The sequence below is a fragment of the Natrix helvetica genome (genome assembly GCF_964273705.1).
Source record: "Natrix helvetica genome assembly, chromosome: 2".
NCBI lineage: Eukaryota > Metazoa > Chordata > Lepidosauria > Squamata > Natricidae > Natrix > Natrix helvetica.
Window position 1 is genome coordinate 135,799,013 of NC_138552.1, and position 11,911 is coordinate 135,810,923.

Sequence of the window (11,911 nt, forward strand, 5' to 3'; positions counted from 1 at the left end):
GGTAATGAGTGCAGGACAGAGGAGCCTCCTAAAGAAGAAGGTACAGGTCTGTGAGAGCCAGAAATCTTGCTTGTTTGTAGGTGACCAAATACTTATTTTCCACCATAATTTGCAAATAAATTATTTCCAAATCAGCCAATGTAATTGTTTGGTCTTTTTTTTTACATTTTGTCTCTCACAGTTGAGGTCTACCTATGATGCCAATTAAAGGCCTCTCTCATCTTTTTAAGTGGGAGAACTTGCACAATTGGTGGTTGACTAAATACTTTTTTGCCCCACTGTATCTGGTTATTTTAGGGTTTTTTTAATTTACTGTATTTGTTTTTAGGGGTTTGAATTTATTTTATATCTGCTTTGTACAGTTCTTTTAACTACATTTTAACCTCCTCCATGTCAATTGTCAACTGTACATATTTAATTTAATTTTATTGTATCCTGTTATATTTTGTATGAACTGTACACCGCCCCGAGTCCCTTGCGGGAGAGGGGGCGGTCTAGAAGCATTAAATATTATTATTATATTATTATTATTATTATTTCTCAGCCACTTTTACTTGATCTTTTCAAGTGCACTTATTTGAATCTTTTATACATAGATTATGAATGCTGATACTTAGTTGTAGCCTTTCCCTTCCTAAAATATAATAATATTATTACATTATCATAATATAAGTCAACAACTATTGTTAATGAAATTCTGTAAGGCCAAACTAAGCCTGGCTATTAATGTAGAGTTAAAGTTGAGGGATTTCTAAAATGCAAATAGAATTAAGTGAGATAATGGTAACCGAGCTTATAACTACAGGGATAAGAGAAGGGAACTGTACTGTGTTCCCAAGGAAAGTTCTTTCGGGTATAGTATTTGTTTTATGAAAAATCTCACCTCATCCCAACATCTTTGGAGTAATAGCACTCAGAAATAAAATTAATCTTATGTGGCATCTAAAAGATAAACATTATGATACCAAATTGACCTCTTTAAGGAAGATTATTCCAAAGGGATACCATTTGAGAAAAAGGGCATTAGTTATTAGCCACTTATCCTTACAAAATAGAGCAGGAGATCCGATGATTTGTGTAAATACACACAAAAACCAATTTCAGGACTATTATTGGAAATGCTTGTTGGAGCCAATTATTTTGAATATAATGATTCATCTTTTTCTTGTCTAGGTTGTCCAAGTGTAGAAGCAATAGACAGAACATTGGTCCGGAGAGTTCAGTGGGAAGCTTCCAAGATGTAGCTGCATCTGTTTGTTGGAATCCCAACTTGTTGCATATGTCTTGTTACTTATCAAGAATTTGGAATTAAAAATAAACGAAAGCAGGACAAGTTTTAGTTGGAACTACCAAAGCTGTTTCTTCTGAAAATATATCAGCTATGTCAATCTCTTTTTAATTACTGGTGTAGTCTATACTGGTATGTATCATAAGAATGACTTTAGACATTTACAGTATATCCCCTTAAAAATCAGTGCTGAATGGATTTCATCACTTTTGAAGAATGTCGTGCAGCCTCCAGTGGTCTTAAGTAGAATTTTATAACTTTAATTAATGGTGAAAGTTGTAGGTTTTCTGATGGACTGAGAATTACAAAACTGCAGTTTAAAATATTACAACTATTAGTAAGGATGCTTTGAAGTTGTTTGGCTCAAATGATTAGGAGCAATTGATCTCTAAATTAACAGTAAGCAGCTGTTTATAGAGCACATAATATTAAAATAATATTTATAGTCTGAAATTCAGAGAATGTTTCTTAGTGATTCAAATACTGAATCAAACCCAAACTGTAGTTGATAAACTTAGTGCCCTAGCATTATCTTTCCCCTTGTCAACTACAATGCACAATTGCAAGGAGAAATGTTTGGGGAGACCCAGGATGGGTTCCGGCAGAGACTACTACTGGTTCACTCAGAGGCGCGGTGCACATGTGTGCATGCGCAGTACAACTAAAATTGCTCTGCGCATCCACAGAAGCAAAAAACAAGATGGTGGCGCCTATGGCACTGCTGGGAGAACCGGTTTAGGGGTGTGGCAGGCCTGGATCGCTGCCACTTCCAGCGACCCAGGCCGCCAAGCTACTATCAATTCAGCTCAACCGGTCCGAACCGATAGGAACTCACCTCAGGGGAGACGATTGGAATTATCTTTCACCTCAAATCTCCTCTAGCGTCAATGGCAAACATTAGATTAGTGATTCAGCTTTCCAGGTTTTCAAATAACACCCAAGTGTGCAGGTAGTGAGACAAACAGACCCAGTGTGACCTCCTTTGCTGACATTTATATGGCAGCCAGATCCTGTTGGGACCGATGCTACTTCCCACAGCATCCTTAACTTAGAGCAGTCAGACATGCACGTACATGGTTACTGAGGCTAACCTTTATTATTTTTCCTTGAAGGATATTTACTTTTCTCCAAGAAAACTTGTATTTTTTTTTCCAAGTAGGTGTGTTGAGTCATCAAACTAGCAAAAGCACACTCAATTTTATTCCACTAATTATATTGGTGGTATGACCTACAAAGCATAACATTAAGTTTAAATGCAAAATAAGTAAGACTGATCAACCTTCTTTGGTTTGTATGAAACTGGGAAAGAAGCAAGGAACGATGGGAGAAAAACAATGCTTGATCAATTTTAGCGCATACAGTTTTAGGAAAGAAAATATTTGGGGAAGTAGCTACTATGATTTTTTACTACCTTTTTCTTGAAGATGCATTAATAATATACTTATTGTAAAGACATTGTGGATCTGGTTTTCAGAAATGGCATTAATTAAGTTCTCAAAATGTGTCTTATCTAAAGGCTAGATTGGTTCAGAAGTAAGTAGATTGAGAGCAAATTAAGTTCCATCAACAGTTCGGCTGTATACTTCATGATGACACTCATTAGGAAAGGTGGTGTAGCGAAACTGAAATTCAACGATAATGGAGCCTAGAGCAAGTAAAGCTTGGAAGTAATTCTAAAGGTCATCTAGTCAAAATGGGGAATTCTGGGAGATGAAGTTCACACATCTCACAGGGGCCAAGTTTAAAAAACACAGATTTTTTCCCCAATCCTGTGCACAGAGTGCATCAACACTGTTCCAGTTTTGGTCTGTCTATCCAGCCTATCTCACAGAATGGTGGGTAGAGATAAAAATGAGGAAAAATTATACGTTATATTCATCTCTCCTCCCAAAACAATTATATAAATGTAATGTTGGGACGGGATGGCTCAGTGGCTAAGATGCTGAGCTTGTTGATCAGAAAGGTCGGCATTCGGCGGTTCGAATCCCTAGTGCTGTGTAACGGAGTGAGCTCCTGTTACTTGTCCCAGCTTCTCCCAGCAGTTCAGAAGTATGTAAAAATGCAAGTAGTAAAAATAGGAATAACAGTGTTCTGTGTGCCTTTGGCATTTCGTCATACCGGCCACATGACCACAGAGATGTCTTTGGACAGCGCTGGCTCTTTGGCTTTGAAACGGAGATGAGCACCGCCCACTAGAGTCAGGAACGACTAGCACATATGTGCGAGGGGAACCTTTACCTTTGTAATGTTGGGAAGTCTGCCTTGGTTGCAAAGAAACTCAAGAAACTATTGGATAAATAATTAGATTTTATTGATTGATTGATTAGCCTTTGGGCCATATCAAAGTGCAGAGTTCCAGAAATAAATTATTACTAAAGTTTGCTTAAATTTTTTTAAAAATGGAATTGGAATAAAATACAGTCTAAAATGAAATTGGAATAAAATAAAAGAATTTAAGATATAGATAAAATATGGAAAAAATATTTTAATGTCACCGCTATAATCTACACCAATCAGTCCCATATATGCAGTGCTCAACCAAACCATTTTGCTCAAGTACTTAAGGATGAATAATTAATACATTTAGGGCAAGGGCATCACAGAACATAACTTAAAAGAGCAGAAGACGATTTCAGGTGATTTGTAAATAACTTTTGTTAAGATGCATTAAGATTCCTTCAGTATATCCAAACTGAGTTCCAGAGCATCAATCACAATTCTTAAGCAACATACTTTTAATCATAGATATGTAGCCAGATTCCTATACAACCTCTCCCCTTAAATCTGGTGCATTATAGCCATTTAAAGTGAGGCAATTAATAGTCTAATTCTTACTAGGTATATTACCGGGAAAATATAGTAAAAGAATTACGTATTTAATATTACATGTGGTAATGGCAGCAAGAATTATGTACGCACAAAATTGGAAAAATCAAAATATACTTATAGATGAAAATGTAATAAAGAAAATATTAGACTGTGCCGAAATGGACAGGCTAATAATGAAAATGAAGGATAAAGAGGAAACAGAGTACTAGTTAACTTGGGACCTATTTTATAAATGGTTAGAAAATAGAAGCAGAAGTTAGTAATTTATAATTAAGGATGATCAATAAAATAAAAGTGTGTATATATATGTGTGTGTGTGTGTGTGTGTGTGTGTTGTATTTGTGCTGATAAATAAATAAAGGGAGACTAGTATAGATCTATTTCAAGCTATTTAGCTCTCATCAGCTAGCCATACCCTTACCCTTAAGATCTATACTAGTCTCCCTTTATTTATTTATCAGCACAAATACAACACAAACATAGCAAAGGCAACATTAAAAATAAAAATATGGTTTTCTGCCTGGATGGTTTTCTGTAATGAGCCGAAGGACAGAAAGGGGGAGTAGTGAGCTCCCTCCCATATTTGGGCATACCAGGGGTTGTAACACACACACACACACACACACACACACACACACACACACACACACACACACACACATATATATATATATATATATATATATATATATATATATATAAAAGCAATAATACCGTAAGCAATATTATCACTGGATTACATTTGATTATAGATTAAATTGTATAGGATGATTAGAAGGGAAGATTATATTGTAAGTATTATGATAATAATGGTTATAATTATGGTGTGTTTAAAATTATGTGTATTTAAAAGAGACTTGATGCAGACAGCACACTGCCGTTGCAGAAATGGAAATGTTAGGTATAACGAAGGAAAAAGTATAATAAAGATAATTTAAAAAAAAAGAAAAGTCCTGAAGGGAAAACTCTTTCCCCTTCCTTTGACTAAATGCAGGAAAAGGTGGTGATCAAAACCTGAAGAAAGAAATAAACAAGAATTTGCTGCAGGTGAAAACTTCTGGGAGAATGTACCGGTAGTCCTTGACTTATGACCACAATTGAGCCCAAAATTTCTGTGGTTAAGCAAGACAGTTGTTAAGTGCATTTTGCCCCATTTCTTGCCACAGTTGTTAAGTGAATCACTGCAATTGATAAGTTAGTAACAGGATTGTAAAGCGAAATCTGGCTTCCCCATTGATTTTGTTTGTCAAAAGGTCACAAAAGGGGATCACATGTCCTTGGGACATAGCAATGGTCATAAGTATGAACCAATTGCCAAGCACCTGAATTTTGATCAGATAGTTGTGTGGCTGCTACAAAGGTCGTAACTGTGAAAAATGGTTATAAGACACTTTTTTTCAGTGTCATTGTAACTTTGAAAGTTCACTAAATGAACTGTTGTAAGTCGAGGGCTACCTGTATTATCTATTGTTTAGAGGTTATTTTCTATGGCAATCCAAAAGGAGGTCCCCTTCCTTACCATCAGAATTGGTATTCCATTGCTTGATTGTTCTCACTGTCAGAAAGTTCCTCCTTATTTCTAGGTTGAATCTCTCCTTAGTCAATTTCCATCCATTACTCCTTGTCTGGCCTTCAGGTGCTTTGGAAAATAGGTTGATTCCTTCCTCTCTGTGGCAGCCCCTCAAATATTGGAACACTGCTATGATGTCTCCCCTGGTCCTTCTCTTCACTAGACTAGTCATGCCCAGTTCCTGTAACCATTCTTCATATGTTTTAGTCAGTGACGTGCGGTGAGGTTTATGACTGGTGAGGCACTGACACAGTGCTGGGTTTCAAATATTTTTAGACTTGTGGACTTCAACTCCCAGAATTCCACAGCCAGGCATGCTCAGTTCCAATTTAAAGCGACAGCATTTGTTTTTCTCCTTTGCTCCTTCTTTCTTTTTCTTTTTCTTCTCCTTCCCCTCCTTCCTCCCTCTCTCCCTTCCTCCCCCTCTCTCAAACACACACACACACACACACACACACAGAAGTTGGATTGGACTATCTCTCCTACCCCTTCCCTCTCTCACTCACTCTCAAACAAACCCCCCCACACACAAAAGTTGGATTGGATATCTTTTCCAGTGGCTTGAAAGCAGCTCCTCTGCCATCCCCCCCCCCATTCCCCTGCTGCCTTTGCCAAACACCTCCACCATTGCAAATGCAGCCTGCTGTCTGGGTGGGAAATGCCTGGAACACAATAAAGCCCACCCACCACCTCCTGCTGGCAGGCTGGGGTGAGAGGAGAGGCAGAGAAGCTGGAGGGGAGCCGAGCCTTCCAAAAGAAAGAGGCTGGGGGGGGGGGAAGTGTGTGTACTACAGCATGGCTCTTTGCCTGGCTTCCTGCTTCCTCCTGTGGTCTCCTCAGTGCTCTCTTGTGCTCTCCCTCCCCAAGTATAGTTTGATTGCAGGTGGAGCCACGTTGCCTTTTCAAACTTGTAATCAGTGAAGCTGGGCTAGATTTTTATATAGTTTTATCCAGCTGTGTGTGTGAGAGAGAGAAATGAATGGGGGCCTGGGGAGGAAGTCACTACACTTGGGGAGGGAGAGCACCAGTGAGGTTAAGCAGAGTTGATTGCAGGTGGAGCCACGTTGCCTTTTCAAACTTGTAATCAGTGAAGCTGGGCTAGATTTTTATATAGTTTTATCCAGCTGTGTGTGTGTGAGAGAGAAATGAATGGGGGCCTGGGGAGGAAGTCACTACACTTGGGGAGGGAGAGCACCAGTGAGGTTAAGCAGAGTCATCCACGGTGAGGCAGCAACTAGCTCAGCTTTTTCCTTTTACTTTTTTTTTTCATGATGAGAGTGGTGAGGCTGTGCCTCACCTGCCTCACCTGACTGCACGCCACTGGTTTTAGTCTCCAGTCCCCTAATCATCCTGGTTGCTCTTCTCTGCACTTTTTCTAGAGTCTCAACATCTTTTTTTATAGTGTGGTGACCAAAACGGGATGCAGTACTCTAGGTGTGGTCTTACTAGGGCTTTATAGAGTGGTATTAGTACCTCACTTGATCTTGATTGTATCCCTCTGTTAATGCAACTTAGCATTGCATTGGCTTTTTTGGCTGCTGCTGTATACTACTGGATCATATTTAGCTGGTTCTCCACTAAGACTCTAAGATCCCTCTCACAGTCACTGCTATTAAATCTGGTTTCACTGGTGTGTGTGTGTGTGTGTGTGTGTGAGAGAGAGAGAGAGAGAGAGAGAGTGAATGGGAGGTTGGGTGGGAGATGAGAAAATACCACAAAAACCAACACAAAAGCGTGTAGAGATTCCCAGAGAGAATAGTGAAAGCTTAAACCATCAATACTAATATAATACCTTTGGAACGGAGAAAGGGGACAATAGAAACCGCAGCATTGGGTCCATATGGCTGAAGCCTGATATAGCCTTATAAAATGGGAATACTTTTCTAAACAATACATTTTTTCCTACCACATATTGCCATGGAATTTGCTTGCATAGTTTAGGTGGCTTTAAAACTTTCATCTAATTGACAGGAAGTTAAACTTTATCAAATGAGCGGTTAGAAAAAGGAAACTTCTTTCTTCAGTGGCAGGGCACTTGAGGGGTATGCTGGCTGCAACTGTACTTCCCTTTGTGTATTGGCTGTGGGTTGTGTGTGTGTTTTTTTTTGGGGGGGGGGGGAAGAAACCAGAATTTTATTTAGAATCCCCTCAGTGTAAAACTGGTATTTGAACGGCAGAAAGTTAAACAGGAAAGCAGTTAGGGATTATGTTTTCAGAGTGCTCTGCTAGTTACCAGGACAGGGGTTGAAAGAACTGGTTCCTGCTTTGGGGAGGGTGTAGCTTGCCGGTGTGGCTAATCTGATGGTTGGACATTGAAACTGCTCTGCTCATCATGTAAATTGTAAAAAAAAAAGAAAAAAAGCAAATATTGCCTTGGGCGTCATCCTTCTAAAGAAAATAAAATCTAGTTGATAAATAATGTATCCCTGAGTTTCTTGTTGCTCAGGAGGAGCAGAGTTGAAATTGGAATATGTGAACAAGCCAAAATTAATATTTCCAAAAGAGTAACCACGTACAACCTCTGTTGTAGCTGAAGCCTAATCTTATGACTCCTAAAAAGAAGGGGTGTCAAACTTGATTTCATTGAGGGCCACATCACTCGTGTCAGAGGCACCTATGGTGGCCCAAGCGTTCTGTCAACAAAAATGGGCTCCCAAGCTCCATTTCCAACTGCAACGGCCTCCTGCAACTCACCTTCCTGAGCTTCCGACTGCAACCCGCCTTCCTGAGCTTCTGACTGCAACCTGCCTTCCTGAGCTTCCGACTGCAACCCACCTTCCTGAGCTTCCGACTGCAACCCGCCTTCCTGAGCTTCTGACTACAACCCGCCTTCCTGAGCTTCCGACTGCAACCCACCTTCCTGAGCTTCCGACTGCAACCCACCTTCCTGAGCTTCCGACTGCAACCCGCCTTCCTGAGTTTCCAACTGCAACCCGCCTTCCTGAGATTCCAAGTGCAACCCACCTTCCTGAGCTCTGTTTTCAATGGCACAGGCCCCACGGGCTGATCTTTCGTTGTTTCACGGTGCCCTGTGGGCAGAGGCACATACTTTAACAACCGGTTCATCGAAAATGTGAGTGTGCATCCCTGCCCGCTTCATACACACTTCCTTTTGCATTTGCGAGCAACACCTAAAACAAGGCTTTCTTTGATGGGGGCAGTTTCCTGCACACCTGCTAGGTCAGGCATGGTTAGTAGAATGGGAGAGGCGTGCAAATCAGCTGGGTCCAAACCGGCAACACCCCACCACTGCCCGTGGGCCAGATCTAAGCACCCCACCTGCTGGAGCCACTTTACTGCCAGTTCGTGCACACCCTGGATGTGCACTGGGTGCGCATGCATAATTCAATTAAACTTGTTCTGCGCATGCGCAGAACATAAAAAAGATGATGGCGCCAATGGTGCCGATCAGAGAATTGGTTTGGGGGTGTGGCAGGCCTGGGTTGCTGCTGGTTCCAGGAACCCACGCTGCCATACCGCTACCAGTTTGGCCAAACCAGGCCGAACCAGTAGGAACCCACCTCTGATCCGGCCCACAGGTCTTCAGTTTGACACCCCTGCCTTAAAGGCTGAATATATTTACTATGACATAGACATTTGAAAAGTATAGTTTTCTTCATCAGATCTACTTGTATACTATTGTATAAAGGTTTATATCTTATTGTACATAAGTCATTAGTGTTATAGCTTTAAGAACACATTGCTCCTAATAGAACTCCCTTTACTTATTTGTATAATGTATGCAGGGACGTGTGGTCAGGGGAGGCAGGGGAGGCAGAGCTTCACCTCTCATCATGAAATAATAATATATAATAATAATATCCACGAAGGAGTTTCATATATATAAGAGGAAGAGGAGGAAAGAGGAGGAGCGCGTGCGGTGGTGCCAGCTGGGCAACCGGCGTTGGCAGGAGGGTTCTCGGAAGTGCCAATAACCTTCCTGCCTCCGCTGTACTTTGCGCGCTCCTCGCGACTGCAATAGACGTCCAGAAGTGGCAGGGGCTTGATGATGTCGCCGCAGCTGCCATGTGCAGATGGACGGAGGTAGCCAGAGTGGCACCGAGGCAGTCCGGCGGACGAGCAACCAAGGATCAGGCTGCCTGATCCTCCATTGCTAGCTTGCTGCTCTTTCGTCCTCCCGGACCCCTCGGCGCCGCTCTGGTTACCTCCGTCCGTCCGCGCCCAGCAGCGACGTCGGCGAAGTCATCAAGACGAAGTGGCTTGGAGGCGAAGTGCTTTTCAGTGCTTTTCAGTGCTTTTCTGTGCGTCTGGCATTTAGGTAGATAGCCGGATGTCCTAAATGCCAGACGCACAGAAAAGCACTGAAAAGCAGCTGCTGTTGGGGATCGCGGAGCGCGAGCTGGCGGAGCGCGCTCAGGAAGGCGGGGAATGGGATCACGTGTGCTGGAGGATGAGGCAGTCTCAGCTTCCAGCACACGTGATCCCATTCCCCGCCTTCCTGATGATGTCACCAGCCTCACCAGCCATAAACCTCACCGCACGTCACTGAATGTATATGTGTTGAGCCTACTCAGCTTAATCTTTACATTTTAGAATATTTCTCAGTGTGAAAAAGCTCATCTTTCTTTCCTATGGAACACCATGGTCATAGGAAGATTCCTAAATTGGAGTTATTCTGATTACTATTTCTTCCTGAAAACAATATAAATAATTTTCAGAGATGATTGAAAAAGTTTTAGAGCCCTGTGGTGGCACAGAGTAGATACAGGGTATCACAAATAAAGCTTTTGAATGCTTCAGCAAGCATACAAGGAATGGTATTAATAGCTATCTCATATCTTTGGACATTTAGTTCTCACTTTGTAAATATCCTTTTCAGAAGAATTCATGAGTTGAGTATTTTCCCACCAGGGCTTTTGGAATAGTGAAATATCTTTTGGTAACAATTTTGAAAGCCCCTTAATACTAAGTGATGAAACACAAAATGAAGTTGGATCTAGGTTGTAATCTGAAGATGGACAATTTTTTTTTGTCCTGGTTTTCAAAATCCTACTCTTTATTTACTCTGATTTGCAATGTTCATAGCAACCAAACAGTGTATATGAAAGTTAAGCAAATGTTTCTTGGTGTGTAATGAAGTGTAATTTCTGTTGTTTACCAGGCTTATCATATTGGTTGCAATGTGGGTTTCATTGCATGTCAGTTACAGAAAACATCAGACAGTGTTTATTTTAGATAATATAAATTTAGAGATTGGGTAGCTGTGTCATGTGTTTATATGCTTAGGATATTTTTTCCAAGATTTAATCACGAAGAAATTTAGCAGTTAGCCAAATTCAGCTTTGGAAAGGTTTCCTATGAACAATAATGAAGTGTCCAATTAGTGCCTAATTAAACATTTGAGAGCTAATGGCAGGGACATTTTTTTAAGGCCACATCTGATGCCTTTCTACTACGATGTTGAATCTTTCCACAGAAAGAATGACTTCTGTGATTGAGATTAAGACAAAGGTCAGTGAAGATGAAATATGTTTACTTATTTCAGTCCATTAAAGATTCTAGGATTTAAATAGAAAATTACAGAGTTTTGAAATAACTTAGAGGTTATCTTTATGGGCAGGAATATCCCAGAGATACTTTGGAACAATATCTTTCTGACTTTTACCCTGATGGACTGGCAGGCTAATTTGAAGGGGAAAAGCTTGGGAGAAGGGGGGATTCTTACACTTCTGCCCTAAGAAACTGAACTTGGGAACAGAATTCCTTCAAAAAGGAATTATGAATACTGAAGGGAAGCCATTTTTATGTCTTTTTCCAGCAAAACCACGCTCAGTATTTACGTTAAAACATACAAGAGATAATGGCATATGTTATAAACCAAACAAGATAAATTTTCCATGAGGAAAAAGGAAAATACAGTAAAAAGCAAGGAAGTTTAATTACAGGCGTGTTGGATTAAATCAATATCCTGAAATATCTATATAAAAAGAGGAGGTGGACAATGGTCTTCAGAGGAAGACTGCATCAGCAACTGTTTTGAAATACAGCATTGGTGTTTTTCCTATTCTGATGAAGTTAATAAACCAACATCCATTCCTAGAAATGAATTCTCAAGTCCAAGAGAGATGGGTTAGATAGCAGAAGTAGAAGAACTCAGTAGAGGTCAGTAAAATATCTCTACTGCTTGCCTTAGAAATCTTGGAAACCATAAGAGAAACTTTCCACATTCATTCATACTGAGTGGAGCCTGAAATGCTTCTTCC

At 40.6% G+C, this 11,911-nt stretch overlaps 1 protein-coding gene across 1 annotated transcript in view; it reads left to right on the plus strand.

The window, feature by feature from the left end:
* The window catches only part of HAO1 (hydroxyacid oxidase 1), a 49,868-nt gene extending 45,498 nt beyond the window's left edge, over nt 1-4,370 (plus strand). Inside the window, exon 8 of the mRNA XM_081941943.1 lies at nt 1,174-4,370. Within this exon, the coding sequence (XP_081798069.1) occupies nt 1,174-1,244 (71 nt within the window). The 3' untranslated portion in view covers nt 1,245-4,370. The remainder of the gene's footprint in view (nt 1-1,173) is intronic.
* Nucleotides 4,371-11,911: the final 7,541 nt, after the last annotated feature.